Below are 27,650 nucleotides of genomic sequence, written 5' to 3'. Positions count from 1 at the left end.
GATTGACCTGGCTGAGGTCAACTGTATGAGGTTTAACATGGCCAAGTGCCGGGTCCTGCCCTTGGGTCACACCAACCCCAGGCAGCGCTGCAGGCCTGGGGCAGAGGGGCTGGGAAGTGCCCGGCGGAGAAGGCCCTGGGGGTGCTGGCTGACAGCCGGCTGGGCATGAGCCAGCAGTGCCCGGGTGGCCAAGGAGGCCACCAGCCCCCGGGCTTGTGTCAGCACTGGGGTGGCCAGCAGGAGCCGGGCAGGGATGGGGCCCCTGTGCTCAGCCCTGGGGAGGCCCCACCTCGAATGCTGGGCTCAGGTTTGGGCCCCTCGGGACAAGAAGGGCCTTGAGGGGCTGGAGCGTGTCCAGAGAAGGGCAGCGGGGCTGGGGCAGGGTCTGGAGCACAAGTGTGCTGGGGGGCGGCTGAGGGGGCTGGGGGGGTTTAGCCTGGAGAAGGGGAGGCTGAGGGGAGCCCTTCTCGCTCTCTGCAGCTGCCTGAAAGGAGGTTGTAGCGAGGTGGGTGTTGGTCTCTTCTCCCAAGTCACTAGCACTAGGATGAGTGGAAATGGCCTCAAGCTGCGTCAGGGGAGGTTTAGATTGGAAAAATTTCTTTACTGAAAGAGTGGTCAGGCATTGGGACAGGCTGCCCAGAGAGGTGGTGTAGAGCAAAAATGTGTAGATGTGGCACTTTGGGACATGGTTTAGGAGGCCTAGGAGTGTTGGGTTAACAGTTGAACTTGATGATCTTAGAGGTCTTTTCCAGCCTTAATGATTCTATGACAGATCCATCATGATTCCATTTCAAAAGTAGTCAGGTCTTGCCTAACCTGTAAGACATTTTCAGAAACTACAGCTCCCAGTTTCCAGACTAAATGTATCCATGCTCAGTTGAGTCCCTTTTGCCCCTGGGTCTTTGCACTCTTTACAGAGCCTGGCCCAATCTAAGTGAATCTTAGATAGGGAGAGGAGGGGCTTTCTCGTATCATGAGCTTTCATCAGGCAGCTTTAATGACTCTTCTACTCACCAACTCTGCAAAGCCACACATCAGCCAGTAGACAGAGGTAGAGGCAGGGAAGGTGATCTAATCTAATGGGAAAAGGCTAAGAAAATTGTCTTGTTCATGGTAAGCAAATGAAAGCTCAGAAGAAAATGGCCTTCAATACAGCAACGCTGGTGAAAGAGAAGAGTTGCTTAAGTTAAAGAACACAACTGACTTAATGCGGAAGCAATGATTTCAGGACAAAATGAGAGGACTGGATTCTGAAATGGGAGCAATTCCCACTGGAAAGTGCTGGCAGAAATATCTCCACTGGAACAGACTGGAACAAGCTATCAAAGGGCAAAGTGTTGGGACTGCTCAGTGCCAAGGACCACATCAGCCACCCAGTCTTCAAAAGGAGAACAGTACTGAAGGGAACTCATCTAGTGCATACAGTAACTACACAGTTAAAAAGAGGCATTAACATTGATACTAAAAACGTCAGAGGGATTCCAGAGTAGTTATATTACAGATGGGTCATCAAGACTGAGGAAACTCTATTTATCACGCTCCAGCTGCAGCTCCCTGATGAATTCATGCATCACTCAGTTTTACAAGGCACAGATTAGCTTCGGATACCTACTTATGAGTAAAGACATAGCTGTAAATTTTCATAATGACAGGAGAAGAAGAGTTCCTGCAAGTAATTGTGTACTGACTCATGAAGATTTCCATGGCATTCAGACAGCCCTGACAGAAACGTAATGTGACAGGCTAGAATAGCTTGTGCTATAGGACTTGCATCCAAGGGGGTAGAGCACAGCCAGGTGAACTGTGGGCTGGCAAATAAATCTGTTTATCACTGTATCACAGAAGAACTGATGTGGGAAGGGACCCCTGGAGGTCTGCAGTCCAACCAGCTACTCAGAGCAAGGTTAACTCCAAAAGCAGATTAGCTTGCTCAGGGCTTTATCTAGACAAGTTTGGAGAATCTCCAAGGATGCAGATCCCAATAGGCCTCTGGTCCCTGTGTCCGCATTGCACCACCGTCATGGGGAATAATGTTTTTCTTTGTCTAACGGGAATTTCTCTTGTTGCAACCCATGTCTATTACCTCTTATCCTTTCACTGTGTGCCTCCAAAAAACATCTGGCTTCATAGCTACTCACTGGGAAGTCGAAGACTGAATAGAAATCACCCTCCCTCTGTCCTTCTCCAGACTAAGCAAATCTGTCTTCCTCAGCCTTCTTTTGTACATGTTGTACTCCAGCCCACAGACCACCTAGGTAGGCCTCCACTCAAGTGAAGTATAGTCATCACTGGGAGAAGGTCCTGAGCAAGACAGACTCAGGATGGACAACCACTCCCAGAGCTGAAACAGCTGGAGAGGCTGCAGATGGGAAAGAAAGTGAATGAGAGGCCCCAACAGAGCTGGGAGGGAGAGCTGCATTTCTGAAACCAGCAGCAGAGGCTGAGCAGGGCAAACTATCCCATCTCAGCTCTTGCAGATTGTGTTCCCTCTCCCAGAGGCTCCATGGCCAGGGAAGGCATACTCCGGGCAGTCCTATTGCAACAGCTTCCATCCTGCCATACACGAATTTCAAGGGTTTGATTAGGTAATCAAGCTGATAAACTAGATTAAACTTTCCATATTTCATCCTTTTCAGCTAAAATTGGAAAAAAAAAAACCCCAGGTGCTCTGTGCTTAGTGCATGCAGAAAGATCATGGGTGATTTTGAGCCAGTCTTTTCCTCCTCCTAAAGTTCATAGATGAAGACAAAAGGTAATGAATGAGACCTCCTCTGTCCCCAAGGGGCTGAACAGATGCTGGAAGTGCAGACATTAGAGTTAGACAACACTAGAAAACTAAAGCTAGAGAGACTGAGACACACAGTGCCCATGTAGTCAGGCACCTCACACTCATCAAATCTGTTGGCTCCCTTGAAGCTCTCAGCACCAGGAAGTTACCCAAGAAACAGTGGGCTTCAACCCACTGCTAAGGCAAGCCTGCATGCTTGCTGCCTTCAAAACGTGTCCAGGCTTATGTTTATCAGCTACACACCCGGGGTGTTACGCAGCCCCAGCATCACCCCTCCGCCGAGCCAAGTGCAGTCAGAAGTCGTTATTTATGCCTGTTCTTTTTCTCTGAAGACCCCATGGGGATTATTCCCATTTTGGGGATGATATGGTGTAGATTATTGTCAAGTGTTGGTTGGAACTAAATCCTGTGCCAGCCCCTTTCTCTGAGGAATATTTCATAGCACCACACGACACAGAAGTATGGGTCAGAGACTTCAGCAATGAATATCTTCTTTTGTTAAAAATACACAGGTTCTTGAATCTGCTTTGTCCAATATCCCCATACAAAACTTATCACCATCCTCCACTCACCTGTGGTTACTGCACCTTTTACAATGTGCAAGGAACATTTTGGCCTCGGCTCAAAATTGCAATTTATTGATCAACAGCAGTAACACAGCAAATCACAGAGGAAGGAGAAAGCAACTTTGATGTCTTTCAAGATAAGATATTGAGGGGACAAAGGTGGAGTAAGGCTAGATTAGCTTTTACTTTCTTGTGCTTTAAGACTGTTCTTATCTTTGCAGGACACATCCCATCACCTGTACACCGACAGGATGCAGGAATAACTTGTCACAGTTTTCCATCACACTAGATGATGCCTTAGGCATTCTGGACTAAGAGCAAAAAAAGACGAAAGAACATCTTTCTTCCATGTGGACGATTTCTTCATTCCATATTCAAGCAAAAGCTGAAATGTGCCATTTCAAACAAGTCTGTTTGGGGGTGCATGACAGATATTGCTGCTTCACTCAAAGTCACCATGAAATGAGTAGATTTTTCTCTGGAAACTGAAGTTCATACTTTTTTTAAGCAAAAAAAATTGGAGCGCAAGAGTAAGCAGTGCCCCTCATTCCAGTGCCCCTCTCTTTCTATGTAGGTTGGAAACCTTGAAAGGAGGGTCCAAAACATGTTTTTGACAGTAAAGCTTACTGAAAAACAGTGTATGTGAAATTTCCCAAGTTGGTTTGATTGGGAGTCAGTCTCTGGATAACTCCTTTTGCTTTGGTTTGTGATATTGAGTGATCTGTGCAGATCTGGGACATCTTTTCATGTCTGGACTCCATCTCACTGAAAAGGCTTCATGCAATCTAAATTGAGCAAATGACAGCAATCATGCTCAAACATTTCAGGCAGTAAAAGCATACACAGGGTGAAAAAGAAAAAAAATCAATCTCAACAGCTTCCCAAGTCTGGACTTCTGGGGAATCCTCAATGTTCAGCATTAAAATTCACCAGATGCTTCTTCTACAGGACATAAAAAGCAGTGTATTAACAAAAAAGAAAAGGATATGCCATAGTGCCCTGTTATCTTGTGTGATTTATTTCCATAGGTTAAGCTGGAAAAGAGGAACCAATAACTTTGGTACTAGTCCTGATTGCTCCAAAGACCTCCAGGGATCCCTCCTTAACTACAGGATCCTACAAGTTTCAGTTTTTTGGCACCAATGAGATGGTGTCTATGGTTGTACCCTGCCACACTTTCAAACTGATAATCCCATAGCCCTGTGGAGAATCTAACGCACCATCCTCCTGAAACATGGGAGCTGACTGCAGAGAGAGTTGTCTGAGCTCCTAATGATTGCTGTTAGCTGCAGAGGTTTGTTCCTTCTCACAGGCTGGATATTGGCACGAGAGCAGGGCAGGGCCTGACCACCACAGCAAAGGACATACAATGCTTTGTTAGGAAAAGGCATGGCCCTAAGGCACTGAAGCAGCCCACTTTCCCAGGGGAGAGCCGATCTTGCCTCCATCTACTTCCCAGGGATTTCAGAGAGCGTTTTTGGAAGAAAAGCATTAAACCTCAAGAACTTTACAAATCCTGAAGGCAGCTGAGGGAAATACTGCAAATATGGGCAAAACCTTTCCTAGCAGAAGTCACACTCTACAGCTTCTTCCATAAAGTGGGAATCTCTACTCAAGTGCAGAGCTGCTTTTGGTCTGACCAGGATGTGCTGACAGCCTGCTCAGAGCTGTGCAAAAGACAAATGAACTGCCTAGACAGAAAGACTAGCCTCCCCAATCTGGGCATCACTGCCCATGCAGAAAAGCATAGGCATCGACACTGGAGAGCTAAACTGAAAATTCTGTTAATCAGAAAAATCCCAGAGCAGCGCGCTTAGCTTGGTCTTGCAATGCCGATGCCAGAGAAAACGCATGTTGGAGCTACTCACAGTGGACCTGATGAAATTAGTACCTAAGCACGTGCTAGATATGTACCTGGCAAACATGTTCAGACCTGTGTTAGGCAGCTCTGTTTTAGAGCCTCGGGGTCTGGTTATCTCACACGTTTGCAGGCAGGAACTGTCTGCTGTTTGAAGCTTATACCTTCCTCTGTAACTTCCTCAGTCCTCTTCGACTTCCAGGCGCTGAGGTCCAGCTTTGGGATCTGGCTGCAGCTCACAAAGCCATAAGGGTATCTGTTAGCCTGGAAGATATGTCTTGGTACTTTAGAAATGTGGGTGTTGTCACATATTATTCGTGACAAGGAGATTTTGGCCAGTGAAAAGCGCTGCTGAGGAGTGAAAACCCCTCTGTTCTGCCACCAAAACCTGCAGGAGAAAGAAGACACAGCAGATTTTTGCCTTCTGGCTTCTTCACATTCAAGACTCCTGCGATGTTATGTCCCATTAACACCGATAACACATTTCTTTTGCCAAGAACAAATTTAAATTTCTGTTATTTAAATCAAGAGCCCTGACTCACCAGCTGGATAATTTAACTTGCTTTTCTGCCATGGACATGTAACCAAAATGCGGCTGAATTAGAGCCTTGCCCTGTGTTCCCTCAAATGAGGCACAGGCACCCTCTTTCAAATAGAAGAGTCTGCACATACTGTATGCAGACTGTGGTTACATCCACATGATTGCCATGCTGGAGCCAGCCCTATAATTACCCCCTTTTAAAAAAAAAAGGGTTCTTGTATCCTGCCATAAGAATAGGGTTTCTAGATGTGCAGTAGAGCATTTGCCTTTAAGCTCCCAATACTGAGTTTTGAGCTCATAGTAAGCCTTTCTGGGCAGAAGAGTTTCCCAGAAACAGTGGTCATGATCCCATTTTCAAGCAATACTGCTAGTAAGTACAGGAACCTTGCTTCAGAAATGCAGCTTAAAATGGGGCACATAACTCATTTCTGCACCTGGTGGCCCTGAGCAACTTCAAGGAGAAGGAGGACTTCAGGTATGTTGAAAGCACAACACTGCTCAAATGATTTTGGCTGGCAAGCAAAGCCCAACCCACCTGTACCCTGGTGCAAGTGAAGCCCAAACACTGCTACATGTCAAACTCACAACTGGGGTGGAAAGGAGAAATAGTGAAAAATCATCTCTAAGATCCCTGAGGAGGACATAGGACACCGCGATGGTGCAAAGCTGTGTCTTGCAAACTCAGGAGATGGGAAGGTGGACAGATGTTTGACTTTTGCAGGGCACAGCAGCCTGGAAGGAGCAGCCCCCAGAGAGGGGACAGGGCTGCTGCCAGTGCTGGGGAAGCAGCTTGGGCTGAGCTGGGACTTAACCAAGAGAGAACGATTAATCTCTTTTACTGCCTGCAAAGCCTGAAAGTGAGTTAGCCCTTCAGCAATATTCCTTGGTCTGCAGGCAAATTTTCAAAACTATCCAAAGCATGACCCACCACATTAACAGATGCTGAGCACCCACTGTCACTGCAAGCCATTTAGGCTGATTGAACCTGACGGCTTCTTCTCTGATTGATGAAGTCAATCCTTCTAGATCCTGTTTTCCCACCTTTAGAGCTGTACCTGCTTTTCTTGTTAAGGTAGTTATATATTTCCCTTTGCTGGAATGAGCTGCTGTTGGAACACACAGTAACATGGGGCTCCTTGACACCACTTATCTGAAGGAGGAAAAGGGCCTAAATGTTCACACTGGGCCCATCAGCATGGAGAGGGCAGTCCAATTTGCACAAGTAGTGACTGGCAGTGAAGGGGCTGAGAGCAAAAACACTTGGCTGCCAAGGGATCTTAGCCTAGGATCTCAACCATCATTCAGACAGGGAACAAAAGCATCACCAGAATGGGAAAGAAACATTTGGAGGAGTAATGAGAAAAAAGCAAAACTGGAACAGTTTCCAAATCTGCATTAAAAATTCACATAACCTCCAGTCTCCCTCTGTCCTTTGGGGTTTAAATACCCAGCTCCTCTCTTACCTGTCCCCATCACGAACGTTCCTGAACTGGGTGCCAATGAGACAAGCCATGAGAGGGCCAACTCTGCCTCCTTTCACAAAGGGCTCTGCAAGTGCCCCGATCCAAATGTCAATATTCTTTGGTGTCCCATACAGCTGTATGAACTTCTTTGCCAGGCTACGATTCCTCAACACTTGAGCAAGTTCCTTCAATCCAGAAGGTTGTGAGAGCCCACAGAATTGTCTCCAGGAGTTATAACCTGCAAGTAGTTGGGTATCAGAGCAGATAGATCAGTAATGCATTTCCTCCTCCTGGGAAAGACATTTTTACCTCTCTTTCCCAAAGCTGGGGCACAGGTAGGGTCCCAATATGTTTCAAATATTTTTCTAAATTTTCCTCTGTGGCTGTTAATGTCATTGGCTTCCCACTCCTCCAGAGCCAGTCCATCCCACCTAGTATTTCACTGCTGTTGTGAAAGGGCCATGTCTTTGCAAGTGATCTCTGCCAGTGGAAGTTGCTCCACCACCTTCCAGCGCCGTTTTGCTGTTCCACTCAGCAGTGCCTGTGAACCGGCTCCAGAGCCATGGTGTCTGAAACAACCTCCTGGTGATGTGACTGAGAAACTACAAGAGACCATGCCCTGCTGAAGGTGCAGCAGAGAGCCAGAGGAGTGACCCCAGGGAATTTTAAATAACAAAGGAGGCCTATGCTCAGGCAGCTGATCCTGTGTATGCCATGACTACTCCTAACCCTGTGCTGTGGGTGCTCAGCTGAAGGGTCTGGGCATGCCTAACGGCTGTCTCATCTTCACTGTGACCCAGGAAACCAAAGGGAGCTCAGGGAGCATACAGTCTCTGCTACCTTCAGCTAGAGCCACAGGAGAGAGGTCCTCATAAAACTCTTTGATGTTGCCTTCATTGAAAGTGAATCTGGACAAGATGTTGATATTGCCTCTTTCTGTACAACAGGATAGTGGCCAAGTACTTCCCCACAGCTGGTCTCACTTGTGTCCCTCTCTAGCCACATGGACAAGTCATCCCACACTGCAGGGGATCTCCTCAAAGCCCAAGTTACTTCAGGTGGGAGAGGGCCACTGGACTTTGCCAGATGGACTAATTTTTCTGTACTGCAAACAGCTGAAAATCCACTGGACCACAACTGGTGCATTATTCTGCATCTTGGTGGGCAGGACACATACCCAGCAAAGAGTAATTTGCGACTAATTGTCTTATCAATTGACTGCTTAAGTAGAGGAAAATTCTATGGAACACTAATGCGTCCTCCTACCTGCCAACTCAGTGAACTGTTAGGTGCAGAAGTGAGATGATGCTGCAGCGTACATCTCTGATGTGAGCAGGACGTCTAAAAACTGAGAATTCAGAGAAGAAGATACAGCATATGGTGCCTGGATGACACCACTATCAAGCAATTCAAGGAGACTGAGAATTTGCTTTACCAGAAAAAGAATTAGGAAGCTTTTTGATCTTGTGCTACTGTCGTCCTCTTCATAGGTTATCTAACATCAAAGAGTACAGTAGCACTCGGGGGCGGGCTGAGACCCAAAGGCTAGGAGCTAAACACAAATCCACACTAGACATACATGTCAGTTCCACTGCAGCAGATCAGCAGTCAAAGCTATAAACTGAGGATTTGTGGTTCAGATCAGGTTCTGCACGATAGTGTTCCTAGACAAAGCATGGAAAAATCACAGCCTTCTGTTACAGCAAAGACAGAGCAATCCTGTGACCTGACTGTGCACCTGGATGTATTGAAAAGCCTCTGTCTAGGCTTAAAACTTGTGAATCCAGCACACTTTTCATCAGTTTCAAAGTGGGCCTTACTGCACCCCCCAGGACGTTGCTGACACAGTAGCTCCAGGCTAATAACACTGTTGGGCAACAACACACTCACGAGCCAGCTGTAAAGTCCTATCAGCACTCTATTTTTCAAGTTCATCTTGCAATGCCATTACACTGTTTCTGCATCTTGCAGAGCCCTGAGAGTGGTTCTAACATGCCTTTTTTTCAGGGACACAGTCTTTATAGAGAAATTACAGTGAGATTTTCCTCACATATTGGGATCTGCTCTTCCAGTCACGTGTGGCTGGGCTGGACCACTACAGATGCTTGGAGAGAAGCCGTGGAGGACTTCTGGCCCTAATTCCAATCCTGTAGACTTGTTGCTGAACTACTTTCCCAACTTTGCCATTTGAACAACTAAACAAATGAGTCAGTTACTGAGTGTGTGACTCTGGTCTGTGCAATGCCCGTGTGCATGCCCTGCTCTTCTGGCCACGTGCCTCCACCTGTCTCCTCCAGCTCCACCCAGGCTCTGACTTCATTGTTCAACCTCCTATCCACTTACCTATGGTTGTACAGAAATGATGAAAAGGTTTGGGAAAGAGTAATTTCAGCCAAGCATTGGCTGGAGCTGTTTCTCAATGTTCAATCACAGAACTGCCTGATTTCCACTTGTTTTTCTTTGGAAGCTCTGCTGCCGCAGTCGACTTACCTGGGAGGCCATGATCTCTGCTACGCTGCATGTTAAGAGCAGGTAAATCAAACCCAATCCTTTCAACCTGCTCAAACATCCGATCCCGGAGCTCATCCACAACCATTTGCTGCTGTGTCATCAACTTGGCCTGATTAGCCATCAGGCTCCGGAGAAAGGGGTCAATACCACCTGCAAGGGTTACACAGGGACTTGTAAGCAGTGCAGGATGACACATGTGTGTGTAAGAGGCTCAGGAGAACTTAACACATATTTAATTAGAAGCTTCTACTACAAGAGAATCAATTTTCCTGCACTTAAATAATTAAAAAGAAAATACTTTGAATAATGTTCTTAGAGTCTACAGCAATTAAGCAATGCACACTTCATAATAAGATGGACCACATTTGACTGCAGAGAACAGCTGTGTTGGGAAAAACTCTGGCTGGTAGCAAAGGTCATTTAATACATTTAATGCGAACTGCTTTTAAATTTGGTTGAAGCAGCAGCTCGTCCAGAGAAGGCAGAAAAGGCTGAATTAAATAAACATACACTGCAGAGGTGCAAGAAAGGCTTTACCTTGTTTAATGATTCTCCAGACAGCAAAGAAGGCATTTCTGAGTTGGATTTTGGGACCTATGGGCTTGTAATTTTTATTTAAGCGGTCAACAGTCGGGGGAACTGAAGCATGAGCAAAACGAAAAGCCAGGGTGAAGACATTGGATATTCGAGGATCCACAGATTCATTGTAGCCCCGGTAGCTGGGAATCAACCTCTGGAAACTGGTTCCCAACAGAAGAGGCAGGTAGTCCCTGTAGGTTATAATCTAGGGGGAAACAAGGAAAGCATGAATCATTAATTACTTGGCCATCAGTTTCTTCGGAAGCAAAGTTATTGCCTCTGTCTCAAACTGCAGGAGCTGTCACGCTGAACTTCTTTGATGGGATTTATGTAGGAGATTTTGCTAGCACAGATGTGGAACAGAGAGGCTCCCCAGGGCCAACCTTTCTTTCACCTCATCAGACCTTCACCCAGCTGCTCTGGCAGTGTGGTGAGGATCCTTTCTGGCACTGTTGAGTGACATTTTGTTTCTTCAGCTCTGTGGCCTTGGTTCAAAGCCTCTTCTGCACCTGGCCATTGTACCATGCCACAGGTGGTGCAGCTCCAGGCTCAGACAAAGGCACGCCAGGCCACTGCCTGGGCCCCTGGTTTCTCCAGCCATGCATGGTGGGAGCTCTACACTGTCTAGCAGTAACGAGATTTGCATGGACAGGCAGTGATTTGCATGAAAATGCAAAGTGGGCATTACTGCTCCAGGAACATCATGAAGCAAGGACACTGCTTGTGCCTGACCCACGCTCATCCTCTGCCTGTGCACCAGGACCCTCTGCCTGTTGCTGCTGAGGACTTGGCATTCAGGTGTCCCCACACTCCTCCCTGCCTCAACACCTTGGCAGGTCAGAGCAAGATGAAAGCCTGCCAAATCCTCCAAATATTCCCTCCCTCTATAGGTAGAGGGGATTCCTGCCAGCCAGGTAGACCTGCGTTTCCTCCTCCCTCCCTCCCTCCCTACACAGCTCAGGTGACAAAATCAACACTGCTGGCACAGACGATATCACCACCCACAGGCAGCTGTGTAAGTCCTCCCATAGCAGAGGTTTCCAACCCATGCCTCGTGTGTCTTTGGGATATTGAGTAGGCTGCACAATATAATTGGAAAAAATCAAACTCTCTGTCAGTAGGGGAAAATGTCTTAATTGTCCGAAAAACTGCAAGGAGATGAAATTGTTGATATAAACATGATGATAGAGACAATGTTTTTAGTACAATTGTTTGAGTCTCTCTACACTGGCTTAGCCAACATGTTTATTCAACAATACTATATTTAAATTGACAGTTTTAAAAACTTAAACCTTTTGATATGCCTGCTTTTTATTCGTTTGTTTGTTTGTTTGTTGAGCCCACTCAGAAGACAGGTTTCCAATTAAGTATGACTAAACACTGCCTTTGGAAACCCCACATTGTCTTCTCTCATAGGAGCCGACCTTTTCTGTTGGCTGTGAAACCGCATCTGGCTTTGAAGTTGGTCTGACTCCAAACCAGAGGCTGGACAAGAGACCTTGAGAGTTCCTTTCCAAGCACAGAAACATTTCTGTGACCCTAGGATCCCATTCAGAGTGCAGTCTGTGGTGCAGCATAGTCCTGAGGGACTCTGACCCAAAGGAGTAAGGACAGAGGAATGCCATGGCTGGTTGCACCACCAGCACATGGGGCTTCTTGAGAGGAGACTCACAACCCAGAGGATTTTTAATCCAAATCTCCAGTACCAATTTTATCCTATACCAAACACTGGTTAGAAAAACTTTTCTGTCCCCATGTTTCCCAAACAAAAATGTGCCGTTAAAAACCCATCAAGCAATTTGGAAATTTAATAGTACAGGGACCCCTGTGCTTGTTATTTCAAGTATCTCTGTGTGATTTTTTAGATGACAGGGGCTGGTGGAAAGAATTTGGTCATTTGCACCCCAAAATACTGCACCCTTTGGACACCCCACGCTAACAAAGGCCACGTTAATTCTGTGAGAATGCAAGACAAGGCAGCAGAGTCAGGACATACGACACGGTGGCTGGTACCTGGATCATGGCACCCAGGATCTTTCGTGCCTCCTGGTAGAGCTTCTCTCCATTCCAGTGGGGATTTAGTCTCTTCAGCGCTCTAGCCAGGCGGTTGTGCTCACGCACAAAGAGTGTGTGCATGCACGCCAGCTCCAGCATCTCGTTTGCTCGAGAATCACCTAGGAGTATCACAAGTAAGCAGACTTGTACTGCCAGTGACCTGCTGCTTGGCTGCCTCCCACTGGAAGGAGGTGAATGTCACATTGGGAAGCATACACGGAGAAATGTTTAGATGTCTCAATATCTGCATTGCGAAGAAGATGGGCAAGAAACACACAGGAGAAGGAAACCAGGATCTGGGCCCTGAGGGTTGGAGAGCACCAGTGAAACTGAAGATTTCTGCTGAGGCAGCAAAAGCCAAGGTGCCACCATGGTTGTGCTCAGCATCACAGAGAGATCGGGACGGGTTGTTTTATTTTTCTCAGATAAGGGCTAGGAGCATTAACTTAAGAAGCTGAATACAAGCAGGTGTTCCCCACGGTCCCATATGTGAGAAAAAGTCTTACAGCTCAAGACAGAAATTAAAATGGGCAGAGGGAAGTCAGGATGGCCGGGGCTCTCTGAAAGCCAGAAGGCATCCTTCAAACCAGCCGAAACTACAGCCAAAGCAAGATGACAGTCACAATTAAGCTCTCTGGTGAGTTAAAGTATAAGCAAAATGAGTCAGAACTTGAAGGAATAAATTACAAATGACATCGCAATGAAAACTTATATCCTTCTTCAGACATCTAGGGCAGGAAACCCAAGATCAAGCAGGTGACGAGGATATAAAGAGGCACTCAGCGAAAAGCAAATATGTTGTATGTAGTCCCCTAATCCCATAGTAAATAGAGGGATTTGCTCTTGCATTCATCACAGAGCCCTTTTCATTTACTGTCAAAGGATGTCTGTAAGAGACAGCGGAAGAAGAAACAAAAGAAGCACTGTGAGGTTTTCACAAGAAGAACGCATCCACCCAGGGCTTCCAACAGAGCTCCAGTAGGAAATCGCTGAACCCTGTTAGGCAACTGCACATGCAAAATTTGCCCAGTTCTCATTGACCGGAAAAGTCACAAATAAGACGCTGCATTTTCAAAGGAGCTTCCGAGCCAGCCTGAACTGTTCACTATAAATTCATTGATGTCCGTGTCCCCAGCTAGGGAACAGCAACTGCTCCAGCAGCCCCTAGCTGGGAGCCCACCTGGGGAAGCATTCGATACACCCGCCTGTTCTGCCTCTCACTGGGCATCTGCCTTTAGCCACAGGTCCTGTGTGGTCCTCACCATGGAGTAACCTGCACAGATCTGGAGAAGCAGCTGAAAACATGGAACAACAGGCTGGACAGACAGAGAGGTGTGAGAGGCTGAAGGAAACATAAAACATCAACAGCTCAAAAGGAGGGTCCTGGAGGATGACACCAAGATCAGCTCTCCCACCAGTCCCACAACCAGGTCCTGACGGTATCCAAGGACCATGGGGATCTTGTCCAGAGGAGCTTGGGCCAGATATGTAGGGGGTCAAGAGAATAGAAATCACCACCACAGCTGATGAGATCTGAGGTGCCCTCAAGGTTTCTCTGGCAGTGCCATGAGCAGCCCCGTGTGGCCAGAGCCAGCAGCAGCTAGCCAGGGGGTGAGCAGTTACCTCACTGAAAGAGAAGGACCAGGGAGCGAGACACTACTTCACAAGGTCTATCAGAAACATCCCTCTCTCGGGTCCTGTGGTCTTGTGGCAACATCCTGGTGCTCACCAGCAGGAGCCAGGGAGAAGGGAGCAATAGTCAGGGCTCCAAGAGGTCAGTTGTTTTGTCTCTCTGTGATAGGGACAGGAGAAGACAGCAAACAGTAGCAGATGAGAATGTTGCGGTATCTGTGCAGTGTTTTGGTTGGAGGGGAAGCATGGATCTGGGAGGCTGACTAGGATGAAAGGAGTTGTTTTGGGTTGAAGAAGTGGTCAAGAGGACACCAAAAGCATGACAAAGGATAAATGGAGCAGGAGGCTGTCTTAATGGACTGAAGGCCTGTGCTGATGTCCTGGCCAGTGTGCTGCCAGTGCACCCCCAGCGTTCTCAGTGGTAGAGACACATCTTAAAAGGTCACCTTGGCCTGTGGTTAGCCTCATTCTCAGTCCAGCTGGGATCTAAGCTCCTCTCACAGTGCCACAGAAGCACTGATGCGCAGAAGCACAGGCAAATGTTTCATGGAGGTGACCCAGCCCAGCAAAATCACACCTGTATCCATTCTGATGGAAGAGGGACAGCCACCAAATGACAAGTAAGGACAAGCCACGCCTTCAAGGCCAGTCTGCTACTGCTGCGTTTGCTCGGCTCCATTGGGGCACTGGCTCCCAGGTCACCTCCAGCAGCCCCCTGTGCTCTCTGGGCCCTACCCCAAAGCTGCTGAGCACAGATGGGGCAGCTTCGCTCTAGGCATATAGTCACAAAGAAGTCCTGGAGACAGTGAAGACCTTTCTCCTACCTAGTGCAGCCTGTCTCAGTCTTTCATGATGTTTTGCTATGCTCCATTTCCTACTTAAATAAGAAAAACAAAACGTGAATGGGAGCTGGTGGAATCATTCACTCTGGATTTCAGGGTTCAGGGTCCCAGCACCCAACTTACCTGCAAGAAAGCAAGGGATTTTAGCGCTCCTGCTAGCTATAAGACACTGGTCCCTCCGCAAGCTGTCAAAGGGCATATATGCCTTCCCCCGATCAGTGAAATTCCTGTTAACAGCCAGCAAGCCCAGCCGGCTGGTCCGATCCCTCAGTTTGTTGGCCAAAGGCACTTCACTGCCATACACCACACTGCCATCAAGAAAGGAGGTGAGCGCGTTGATCTGATCCCGAATTGCTCTGCCGCTGGTACAAGCAGGAGCTGAGCGGAAGAAAGGAAGGCAATCTTTTGTGTTTTTAATTCGTGGGTCATTGGGTGGGATCTGCAGGAAGATAAAAGAATAATTCATCACCAGTTCAGGGGTGTAGAAACTACACTGTGATACTACAGCCATAAGAAAAGTCAGGCAGGAGCCATTTCAAAGACAGTCCCCATGCTAGACAGTGTGGAGATCAGTCATAAATCCCAGATATGAAGGGACAGATTGACAGCAGAGATGTTATTTTAGGAGTCCCAAGTCCCAAACATGCATGAAAGCCTGGAGATGCCTAAATTTCCATAAAGTCCTATGGATTCTTAAACTTTTTCCCCAGAATAGATACATATCAGATTGAATCTTTAAAGCTCAGGTGTTCCTATCTCATGTTGGAGTCCAGTGTCCGTATTTACATTGTGGACAGTTGTCATCCAGAACCTGTGACTCTGCCTGCATTGCCAAATGTGTGTTGGGCAAATACTCAGTGATGTTCCATCCCTTCACAGTTTTCCTTGGGAGGAAGTACGGGTACATGGGAGAGCCAGAGCTGCAGTACATTTTCAAAGGCAGGAGAGCAGGGCTGCAGCACGGATATGTACGTCATTAAGCATTTACTGGAGTGGAGGCTGTAATGTGACTATTATACTAATGCCTTAGCCCCTGTTGAGAGATGCTCATCACTTCCTTGCCCCATGCACTACTGAGCATTTAACCATCAAATAGGCATGGGCTTTCTGGGGTAGTGACATGCATCAGCTCCTGTCTCTGACACATTTACTATAATCTAGGCATCGCCCATGTCGCCTTGCACCACACCCCCAAAGCAAAGCTGCCTCACTGCAGGAGATGGGTAAATGGTTGGTAACGGGGGGAAAGACAGGCTGTGACTGTGCCTGACGTATCTGGGAACAGCCCCTGGAACCCAGCACCACCACCTTACGGACAGCAGTCTGACCCCCTCGGCCTGCACTGTGAGGATGTCACTCTGTGGCCAAGGACTGGGGGAGCCACCAACATCTCCTGGTTGGAAGGTAGATACCCTCTCCCCTTCTTCCCTACAAGAAGAAGGCTGGCTGTACCTTGATGGGAAAGCAAGGGGGCTGCTTGACACAACTGGTGTCACAGTCCACCTTGCCACTGAAGGTGACTCTAGCGGGGGTGTCTGGACTGAAATCCAGGTCGTGGTCAATAAACTGGCCCCACTGCATGAACATGAGTGATCTCTGCTGGTCCATCCTGAGCTGCCCAGGTGGGAAGCGGACAATCTCATTTGACACTTTTCGAACCTGCAGGGGATGAAGGCAAAACATGTGCGTTAGGAAATTACTAGCATGAATGGGTGCAAGTTCGTAGGGTCATCAGCAAAAATTCGCAAGGCATTCCTTATGCACCACAGAAAAAAACCCAATCTCTGTCTGAGTTGGAAGGCATTACTGAGAGCCCCCTTTGCTGAGCATTACATGGTGCTGGCTCTAGCCAGGCTTCTGAGCCTCTAGGCCAAGGTTATTCCTGGAAGCAGCTAAGCAAGAGCCATACTGAATAGCCTGGGAAAGGGAGGCAAAAGACTTTAAAAGACCAATTTGAAATACAAGTGTGGAAAAAAACAGTCTTTAGGAATTTTTGAAAGTTATCTCAGTTAACTCCTAGCAGGACACTCTCCCGAAGCCCTCTTCCCTTCTTGTCCCTTCCCTGTCCATTGCCATTCCCCCACCAATTCTTCCTCCATGTATTACTGTAGAAAAAGTCATCAAAACTCTGCTCAAGCCCTGACACTGTGTTGTAGAGCAGAGCTAGGAAGAACAATGAAAGCATGAGCGTAAGGCACCCAACCCAGAAAACTGCAGAGCTCCTCATTAGTGCTGTCATTGCACCAAGCCCAAGTGATGAGAAACCACATCACAGTGTCCCTGCTCCTGTCCAGGCATCGCGGCAGCCACACTCCTCCGCACAGATCGCCATACCCATGGACCCACACACAGAATTGCTAGCTGGATATTTTTCATTCTGGAGATTCACTTGTTCATTTTATTCTCTGGTATACTGCTTTTCAGGAGACAACTAGCTTCCACAAACCAAATCAAAAAAGGTGAGTAAATTACTTTGGCTTAAATGCACTTAATTTAAAAGAACACATTGTGCAATTCTTTCTTTATCCCCTGCTTCTGCAGTAATCAGATTAAATTTTCTTTGCTTTTCCTGAAAGCAAGTGAGTTAGAAAGCATTTGTGTTAGATCACCCTGGAGATTCTCACGTGCTCAACCTGAAGTTGGTGAATTTAACTTCTTCCTCCTGATCACCTCTGTGCTGGTTGGTGGACGTGCACTTTGACGCCTGAGATCTATCCAAGGACTGGCAATCCCTAAGCCCTGATGCTACATTTTCAGATGACTGTTACAAACATTACCAGTGGAAAGGGGAATCCAGAGAAACGCTTTCCTTCTGTCCACCCGTGGGGGACTGACACACCATCCTCATATTCTGCTGGCAACCATCTGACCAGGGCTCTGTTTGAAGCTCCTAGTGATGGGTTTCTCCTGCCAGAGCAAATGGAAGAACAGCAAACTATCAGTGTCATTAGGATCACAGCAGGGCCAAGAGCTCATGGATGTGGAGAGAGACAGGAACCTTGGAATGGCACCGTACAGCGATGTGTATCGGTCAGGGAGCTGCTGCAGCCCTACGGGTTTGGTGCGATCAATAAACCTCAGGTTTAACAACAACAGTAATAATGCACACCAAGCCTCAGCTTCTTCCAAGCAAAAACTCAGGTTGCTGGTGACGCCTTGTGTCGGCCAGCCTGAAGAAGGGCCCTCAACCTCAGACCATGGATGGAAAACAAGGGTGAAAGCTTAACATCAGAGAAAAGGGGCAGAGACTTATTCCTGTTCATTTAATATTATTACCAGTGATCCTTAATAGACATGCAGTGATTTGGATTGTGTTACTATGCTGTAATTGGACTAAGTGGTTATTATAGTTCAATTAGCCCATTAAAGCCTTAGTTAGACTCATAATATATTTAATTTTGGAGTGCATGTATAAGATGCGTTCTCTGGTTGTCTGTCATACACCATGGGTATAGCCCTGCCTAGGGCCAAGCAAAGGAGGGACACAGAGCACAGGGCACAGCTGAGCCCACCTTCTCCAGGGCTTCAGGGTCTGGTTCAGGTGTGATGGACCTGTCCTTATCCCAGAGCCTAGATCCCCCTCCTGAATAAAGACATTGCTGTCTGAAAAGGGAAGGAGGCAGGTAGCTCTCTCCCTACTTATATAGATACCTGCAGGCTAAAGCATGGCTTAGGCAGGCAGAACCGCCTGAGCTCCTTCCTCTGCCTGAGGTGCTCCCAGGAGGTGCTCTGCCTACCAGGTTCTCAGTAACAGGGGAGGCATGGGGAATGCTCCTACGCTGTCCCATTTAAAACACTCCACTGTTTAGCACAGCTTCCCTTGTCTCTCACATTTCAGTCGTGCCCCTCCATTTGTCCAATCATGGGACAGGCAGAAGGTGCTTCCTCCAAGCCCGTGTGCCCAGATTTCCTCCTACGCACAGTGTGGGGCAGGGAGATGGCCAGATCATGCCCCAGTATGGGTTTGGGTCATGAAGCCCTTTGAGACCCTGCAAAAGGGCAAAGCCAGAGAAAGCCCAGGCGAAAGAAGAAAGATGCAGCCTGATGACAGAGACCCTGGGCTGGAGAGTCAGTCCCTAACATAGAGCTATTCACATTTTGGCCAAAGAACTAGTTCATGTACAACACCAAGAACCCTTGAAGCAAGCCTGTAATTAAAAGCTCCACACATGTAGGAAACAACACTGTGGTGTGTAAAACCCTAATGAAGGCATCCTACACGGATCATCCTTGGGGATGTGGGTCTAGTTCTACTGATGGAGGACCCATCCACCCATCCTTCTGCTGACACAGCCCCCTCACCTGTTGTTGCACTCGCCAGTGATCGTTCGATAGTGATGAGAAGTGTCACAATTTATTTTCTTACCCTGCTGGTCACATCCGCTTGCCTTGAAAATCATCCCCAGCTGAGCTGGTGTCAGCAAGTCTGCCAGGTAACAACAGAATAAACATCCAGGAACATACTGGCCCTGCTGGGTTTGTGGTGCCTCCCAGGCTCAGGAAAAGGTTTTCCTTCTTGTACCCTTGAAATGGTTTCTTATCACAGTATCATGCGGAAGAGCGCAAGGGGCTGTCATTTAAGGTATTCCTCCTCAAGGGTGTGCTGAGGATGCTCTCTAGAGCAACAGATTGCTTTTTCTGGTTTGGAAAGCATTCAACCCAACAAAGTTGTGGTCAAATCTTATTTACAGTTACAGGTGAGTCCCGTGCAGCAGTGGAACGATTTTCTAGCATTAGCAATCCTCTTTCCTTCCTCTCCCCTCCCTTTTTATCTCCACCATAAATTGCTAACAGCTACAGTCACCCTAGTGGTGTGTTACAAGTTTTTTCCCCTGTGAAGCAGCCACCAGTGTGTATAACCACTGGTCAGAGCTGCCTGGAGAAGAAACCATCAGGGCAGCTCAAGGGGATGCTGGCTTTGCATTTCCACCGTGCAGATTTTCCCATGCATGGGAGATAAGTAGCTGAGTTCAACCAGCAAAGCCTTCTTAGCTTTTGCTGCTAACACACACCGCATCCTGAGTCCCTTAGAGGTTTCCTAGTCACTGCTGCCACCAACAGTTAGGGTCACAGCGTGGTTTACGAAGCCACTGCTGCCTCCCAGGCAGGCAGATGAGAGGTGGCAGCCGGATGGTCTGGGAAGTGGTGGGAGCATCTGGGAGTGGTGCTGGAGCATTACTCCTGGATGGAGAGGCTGGAGCCGAGCACAGTCAGCCCTGCCTCCCTCTTCCCACTCACTCCATGCTGGAGTGATGCTGGAACACCCCAAGATGTGTGTCTTAGCCTGCCAGTGCTTTGCTGTAATGCTGGGGATCCCCATGAGTTCATCTTCATATGGCAGGAGCCCTCCCTGTGCATCCCTGAACTGTTTCTCCTACTGCCCCTAATTTGCCTTTTGCTCCCAGCAAGAGAGGCCAGGACTGCCACCTCATGGAGGATGTTGCTCCTTCAAGACACGTGCTGAAATATCCTTTCACATTGCTCTGTTCCCATTCTCCATTCGTGCCTTTCTCAGAACATCCCTTTCCTGATGCAGAACAATCTGGCACTGACTTTGACTATTGCTGGCTGAAGACTGGCAGAAAAACTGCTTCCCTTGGGGTTGAGCTATTGTGAGTCACATCCTCACTCTTGTGTTTGCTCATTCCCTTCTCAAGCAAAAGAAGATTATCTAGCACAGTCTTACAAGCTTTGACCTGTTGGTACATAATCCACTGCATTGCAGAAAGTACCAGGGAAGTGCACAAGCCACTGTCATTAACCGATAAACCCCCAAATAATTTTTTAAGATGGAAAAAGAGCACGGAAAAATAACTCAACTTTGCCTCACTGCAGTTGCATGGGAGGGATTTGATTTGTGGTGCATCATAACACCCTTTCATTCCTTCCTCCCAAGCTCCACAAAGCCCCAGTGACCAAGTCCCGTATCTTCCTCTTCTACTTTCCTCCCAGCAAAGTGAGATCCCTACCTGTGACATTGAAGTCCCCCCTCACAGCCCTTCGCAGCTTCTCCTTGAGGAGGGTCAGGGCGGTTTCCATGTAATCTGCAGCCCGAACAGCAGCCCGAGTCCCTGCCACCGGCTGTTTGAAATATCCCAGAAGCTCTACTGGGGTCAAGACATCTTTCTGCAGGTGCTCCTTTATGCTGCAAGGGAGAATAAAACAAAATCTGAAAGACTGAAATGGGGCAAAGCCAAGAGTCCTGGCAGGTTACACAGCTAAGCATTGGGCACCCCAGCTCTCCTGGCATGTTTACTAGTCTGAATTGCAAACAAAGGCAGAGTCATCTACCTCCCTGCACGGTGGCTGGAAGAGATCTTAAATTGCCCAGTTCCACCTGCCAGAAGGCAAATCTTAGGTCTTCACCTTCCTGAGGCAACCAAACCTCACTCAACTGTTATCCAGCTCAGCAAAGCCTGCAGATGCCAGTCTCCATCCAGAGGTCTCAAACACCTCCAAGTCACCCTGTTTTAATGCTGCTGAAGCCTCCTCTCAGGTGCAGAGGTCCCTAAGCCAGCAAGGGGTTTCAGAGGATGGCTACTGAAGGAGGATATATATGGGCTGCTAGGAAGCCATACACGCCCAAGCCATGGTGGCAAAAGCTGGGATCTCCTGTCAGATCCCACAAAATGTCCTCACTACAGCCTACAGCAGCGCGCTCCCTCCATAGGAAGGAACCACTGGAAAGCAGCAGGAGCCTGTGCTGGCTCTAGTTGTCTTTGGAGTAACTCTGAGGGATGAAACAGAGCCAAGCAATACTGAGCTGGGACGAATGGCGTGCATGGAGGAGGACGGAGTTACAGCTCTTAGTGACCCAACAAACTGGAGACGTGGTGTAAAACCGGGTGAAGGCAGGCAAAATGCTGGATTACAGCCCACCTGTGCTCCTGGAGGACCTCATACCCTTGCCCACTCTGCTGGAGAGAGGAGGAAAAGCCAGTGACGCTGCAGTGCAGGCAAGGCATGCAGCACATGCCAGCAGCTGACCCCAGCCCCGACTCTCACCGGTTGCGTGTGTGCTTGTAGGCTGCATCCACCAGCTGCTTGGCCTCGTCCACGCTGCTCAGGAGGGATGCGTCTGACAGCACCACTGGCAGATCTCAGTAAGGGAAAGGAAAAAGCAGAGGTGAGAGCACTGTCTCCCACCCAGGAGCATCTCTGTGCTGCAGTGCGGTTCTCTTCCTGCCTCCAGCACCCAGGGTTATTGGCACAGCAGTGCTGGAAGTAATTGCTGCTGCTCGTTCTCTAAGGAGAGAAGTATCTGCCTCAGAGGAGTCTGAGAGAGTCACTTCCAGGCATGAAAAGGGTATCTCCATCAGCGGAGGCTTCAAATAGCCACCGTGAGAAATGTAGGCATCGTCCCTCGTGCTGTTTGACAGGAGAGCAGTTGCTATTTCTTCAACATTTTCCATCCCAATTAACGCGATTCCTCCTATTTCTGTGCCTCCAGCCACAGTTGCCTTCAGAGAGCCTGCACAGATACAACTGGCTGCCACAGCAAGCATTAAGAGCTCTTGTCTGCTGTTTTTTCTCATCACTGTCTTTACTCCTCTACTTTTTATCCTAGGTTGGTTACCGCCACATTGCCACTACACCTATGGTGAGTTTGGGCCCTTCCCCATGGCACCAACTGGCCAAAGCGCATATATATCCCCCTCACCTCAAGGCAGAACGATACACAGCCCGATTTCCCCACTGCTTTCCCCAGTCCGTCCTGCAACCTCCTGCCACCCTCACCGCTTGGGTGAGCTCCCAAAAATCAATTGTGTCCCCATCGCCTGCTGGCTGCGGGTCGCAGAACAGGAGGGGAAAGCCCCTGCTGGGCTTCTCTGAGTGAGAGCATTTTTCTACAGCTTCTAGGGAAGAAGAAAACTTCAGAAATCATCATGAAGGGCACAAATATCTCCAAATTCTCCCCAGGTTTTAAAAAATATCTTCTCTGATCAACCCAGAGTTCACCCCTTTGACAATCAGTGAAAAAAACTATCGCCTGGACCACATTTGAGACAAATGAAAGGTCAGGCATGTATTTTCCATAAGAATTTTTACACTGTTAATTAACAGGTAAAGGTCTCTATATGTTTGGAGCAGTGATTCAGGGCTAGAAGAGCGCTGCATGATTGCCCCATCCCCAAACTCCACAGCCCCTGGTAACTCCGATTCATCAAATGCTGCAGCAGCTGAAGCGAGTTCACTTCAGAAAGAGACAATAATTCATTCCTCACTTTGAGAGCAGGAACGGGCGCGCCTCCCCCCAAGAAGAGGGGAATTCAGTTTTCAGCCTCCATAAAAAATAGCATGAATGCAGTACGGGAGCTGCAACGGCCAGCACTGCAGCCCCGAGGGCTGAACCGCGCTCCCCTGGGGGAGGCTGCGCTCGCCACTTCGCACAGCGTGCAGGGAGGGAGATTGTTGTAGTGTGGGGATGGAGCAGGTCTGACAACTAACCTCTCCTTTAACGTGATTTTAAGAAATCAGATAGGACGTTAACTGATAAAAATGTGAAACAGCCAGGATTGCTACCATAGTACATACAAACTGCCTATGCTCCTTCCGACCCCTCTCCAGGACTTTGCTGCTTACAATAGAATAATTCAGGCTCTTCTAGACTTAACTTTATCTTTCCTACTCAGAAAAGCCCCTGATCTGCAAAACCTGAGGAAAGGGCAATACCATAGGAAGAAGATACAGATGCCTGGAACAGGCTGAGGACCACCAGCAATCCCAGGAAGATTTCTGCCTTCATCCCTGCAAAGAAATGCAAGAAGTGAAAAAACCCAAGAATCTGTGGATCTCGCCATGCATTGGAAAGGTCAGTGCTGACACTGCTGTTGGTATGTGTTAAGGGATCTCACGAGGTGCCCCCTTCCTAATGAAATGCTCCCCAAGCACGAGTGTGCTGCCTGGCAGGTCCTTGCAGTGGCACATGGAAAGGGAGCTGCCTCCTGTCCCAGGGACCTCAGGCATGGGTGGGAATACACCCTCTCAGGCTTTGGGAGGGTGGGGGCAACACAAAAGGGAGCAGGGCGCAGAACACACTGCCAGCGCTGCAGGCAGGCAGCTTGCTGGGCAGCCTGGGCAGCAACACTGAGCGTGCAGGGAGAGCTGGTGCATGGGGTTAGAAGAGCTGGAGGGGATGAGGGACCAGCCAGGGTAGCATGGGAGGTCCTCCACACATAGACATTTGGGATGTTTTTATCCAAAGGTGATCCACTCACCTCCCAAGGCTGCTCCAAAGCAATCAGCTCTATTAGAATAAGGTCAGAGCTGTGGGCTGTGCCTACTGCACTTTGCTTAGAACCCACCATGGCGCTGCCACCGAAGTAGCCCAGAGTCCACCTTAAATGCCAAGCTAAACCCATTCCCTGTGGAAGAACACCTGGGGACAGCAGCAATGCGGTCCAGCCACATCCTTGCTGTGTGCCAGGAGCTCTGCTTGGTGCCAGGAGACTGGCTCTGCCAGCCCTGGAGCAAGGTGGGAGAAGCCATCACACAAGCAGCAGGAGGGGCAGACCTCAGCTCGATGCTCCAAATACAGCCCCAGCCCCACAGTCCTCCACCCACGGTACAGAAAAAAGAGCTCCACGAAAGCGAAAGCAAGCGTGCAGTGGGCCAGGCTCTCACCTGCAATCGTCTGCTGTCCTCACCACGGCCGCCTCCACGCCTGCGCTTTTATCTGCAGCAGGGCGTTATCTGTGGCGGGCGCCCCAGCGGGGTTGACCCGTGGGGCTTGGCGACTCCCCCATGGGTGCATGAGGCCAAGGCAGCACAGCACGCCCCTCCTTCCCCAGCTCCCTAGCAGGGAGGATCCTGTGCATCCACCTGGACACAGAGCCTGGTGCTCAAGCAGAGCTTCCCCAGTGTTGTTTTGTGGGAGGGAGATGTAAGGCAGCACTTTGCCATGGTTTGAGAGTCTTGACTCCTTCCCCCATGGTGCTCTTCATCCTTTGCTGCTCTTAAAGGTCAAAAAAGACATCTTCACATCCACCTACGGAGGCACCAGCTATAAAGGGTGTCTGCTCAGGACTCTCCCTCTCACCTCCCTAACCCACGCTGCACCATGTCCCTGTTGTGGTCTGGAAGGGTCCATGAATGCTGCTCATTGTGCACTTCCCTGCACAGACAGGAGCAGCAGGATGAGGCACCTGGCTGATGGTTTGAACAGGCTTCACCAACCTCCAGCTGCTGATCATGAGCACAGGACAGCTCAGGTGGGGTCTTGTCCTTGCCCAAGCTGCCTTTGTATTAGGAGCTGATCTGGTAAATCACCACCTCTTCCCCTGGCCAAAGCCTCTCTCCCTGTCTGAGTGCAAATCTAGCTGATGGACAAATCCTTGCCATGTTACAGCTGCGCCAGTGAGGCAGGGCGGTGGGATACTGCTGGGTCAGGTGAGTGATGTGCCTGAACAAGCTGGTTCAGGCAAAAGAGCTGCTCACCAGCACTGCTCCTCAGCTCACTCCTCATGGCGCTTTCCAGTTGTGTTTTCCTTCTGTAACAGAAACTCTTTGGTTTAGCGGCACACACTGAGAGCACCCAAGTCTCTGCCAGCATTCCCCCAGGGTAGGTTAAATGAATGTCTATTAGCTGAACTCTTGCCTGCGTGGGGCACTCCGGGAACTGCAGTGGTTGAACAGTGCCTCTAGCAGTGACTCTGCAGGTGTCCCTATCCCTGAGTCAGAACAGAACCACAGAATGCTTTGGGTTGGAAGGGACCAAAGTCATCCAGTCCAACCCCCCTGCAGTGAGCAGGGACATCTGCAACTAGATCAGGCTGCTCAGAGCCCCGTCCAGCCTGGCCTTGGGTGTCTCTAGGGACGGGGCCTCCACAGCCTCTCTGGGCAACCTGGGCCAGGGTTTCACCACCCTCACTGTAAACATTTTTTCCTTATATCTGATCTAAACCTCCCCTCCTTTAATTTAAAACCATCACCCCTTGTCCTGTCACAACAGGCCTTGCTAAAGAGGTTGTCCCCATCTTTCCTACAGCCCCCCTTTAAGTACTGAAAGGCCACAATAAGGTCTCCCCGCAGCCTCCCCTTCCCCAGGCTGAACAACCCCAGCTCTCCCAGCCCGGCCTCGCAGCAGAGGGGCTCCAGCCCTCGGAGCATTTCTGTGCCCCCTCTGGCCCCGCTCCAACAGCTCCATGTCCCTCCTGTGTTGGGGGCTCCGGAGCAGGACGCGGCACTGGGGGTGGGGTCTCACCAGAGCGGGGCAGAGGGGCAGGACCCCCTCCCTCGCCCTGCTGCCCGCGCTGCTGGGGATGCAGCCCAGGATACGTCTGGCCTTCTTGGGCTGTGAGCACACGTTGTTGGCTCATGTCCAGCCTTTCACCCACCAGCACCCCCAAGCCCTTCTCCGCAGGGCTGCTCTCAATCGCTTCATCCCCCAAAGCTGGGCTTCTTGCAGGTGGAGCCGTACCTTTCGACACACTGTCTTGGTCCTTCAGTGCTTTAAAGAAAATCTGCAAAGCAAATTGCAAGTCTTGCAGCGAGTCACAGGTGAGGCTGCACCTGGAGCATGTGTCCTGTTTGCAGACCCCTAGTCCAACACAGGTTTTGACAAACTGGAGGGAGGCCACCTAGAGCACAGGACATATAATGGTCAGCCTGGAGGGGAGAAGGCTCAGGGAAGCCTCACTATTGGCTTTAACTGTCTCATGGGAGGGCTGTAGAGCAGAGGGAGCCAGAGACTTTTCCAAAGTGCACAGTGAAAGGACGAGAGGCGATGGGCACGTGGTGCTGCAAAGAAAATTCCAGTTAGACACAAGAAAACCACCCATGAGAGCAGTGCAGTCCTGGGACAGGGCCCAGGAAAGGGGTAGGATCTGCATCCTTGGAGACTGAGCTCACTTGAACAAGCCCCTGAGCAACCTCCCCTGGCCTTCAAGGTAGCCTGGCTGTGGGGACAGGTGGGACCAGAGACTCCGGAGGTGCCCCCACCCCACACCTTTCTGTGATCCTGCGAGCTCGGCGTGTGTGAGACAGAAGCAGCGTATCTGCCTGAGCTGCCACCTCCACCAGCTGCTTGCACAAGGGTGAGGGCAGCACTGCTCTTGTGCAAAGTGGCAGGGCTGGCAGATTTTCAAAGCCGTTATCTGCGTGCTTCCTCTGCTGTATCATGCAGCTCACCGGTTAGAAGAGGATAGGGATTTTTCAAAGGCTAGTGAGACAGTTAGTGCATATCTGTGCTGATAATTACATTTCACAATTAGGAACTTACCTAATTGCTCTCAAAACTGCTTCAGAAACCATGGAAGTGGGAGGTTTGAGAGGTGCTTTGTCTCTTGAATGTTCACTTTCCCCGGAGACTGTGACCCTGCTCCCAGATAACAGTGTATGGGAAAGGCCGTGTATCTTGGTGAGCCCTCTGTTGAACACCAAAAACAGTGCCAAGCCCTCACGCTCACCACCTTCAGCGGCAAAAGAGAGACCATGCGCTGCTCCTCTAGAGTAAGGAAACAAGAATATGCCGATGCAAGCAATAGCGCTCAGAGCAGACGCGTGCCATCGACACCTGGGATACCACACAGCAATTAAAAGCAGAGGGTGCAAAGCAGAACATCTAGTGTATTTGCATAGTACCTTATTTTTTTGTGTGTCTTGTAGCCTTTTATGTTTAGCTACCAAAGCCTGAGGGTCTTAAGCCTTTCTCAAGAAGACTTCTCTCAGCCTTGCTGTAAAGCCTGCCTGGTGTTGGGGAACCAACTGAATTAGGGTGACTTTGCTAAACAATGGAAGTCTGTGTCTATCACAGCAGAATTTGCTGGGAGGCAGCCCAGCACATCCCTAGGGAGCAGAGAGACGACATGCACCTT

At 49.1% G+C, this 27,650-nt stretch overlaps 1 protein-coding gene across 1 annotated transcript; it reads right to left on the bottom strand.

The window, feature by feature from the left end:
• Window positions 1–3,405: 3,405 nt before the first annotated feature.
• LOC142066102 (myeloperoxidase-like) lies at window positions 3,406–24,539 on the bottom strand. The gene is made up of 14 exons (XM_075113120.1): window positions 24,460–24,539; window positions 23,509–23,583; window positions 21,841–21,934; window positions 20,805–20,980; window positions 19,138–19,261; window positions 17,613–17,742; window positions 16,288–16,494; window positions 14,959–15,274; window positions 12,320–12,480; window positions 10,265–10,511; window positions 9,707–9,877; window positions 7,217–7,454; window positions 5,377–5,600; window positions 3,406–4,296 (listed from the first exon to the last, which is right to left on the bottom strand). The coding sequence occupies exons 2-14, from the start codon at window positions 23,579–23,581 to the stop codon at window positions 4,274–4,276; spliced, it is 2,184 nt and encodes a 727-aa protein (XP_074969221.1). The 5' UTR covers window positions 23,582–23,583; window positions 24,460–24,539; the 3' UTR covers window positions 3,406–4,273.
• Between the last annotated feature and the right edge of the window lie 3,111 nt (window positions 24,540–27,650).

This window comes from Phalacrocorax aristotelis, chromosome 18, assembly GCF_949628215.1.
Source record: "Phalacrocorax aristotelis chromosome 18, bGulAri2.1, whole genome shotgun sequence".
Lineage (NCBI taxonomy): Eukaryota > Metazoa > Chordata > Aves > Suliformes > Phalacrocoracidae > Phalacrocorax > Phalacrocorax aristotelis.
Note: the sequence above shows the minus strand (reverse complement) of the source record. Positions and strands in the feature narration are given on the sequence as shown.

Bases quoted from the DNA above. Each gene is read 5' to 3' on its own strand.
- LOC142066102 (XM_075113120.1), bottom strand. From the start codon at position 23,581: ATGAAGGCAGAAATCTTCCTGGGATTGCTGGTGGTCCTCAGCCTGTTC. The intron at 19,262-20,804 runs GTAGGGATCTCA...GTTACCTGGCAG, and splicing joins GGGGGACTTCAATGTCACAG to ACTTGCTGACACCAGCTCAG. The intron at 7,455-9,706 runs GTAAGTCGACTG...AACTACTTGCAG, and splicing joins CAGAGATCATGGCCTCCCAG to GTTATAACTCCTGGAGACAA.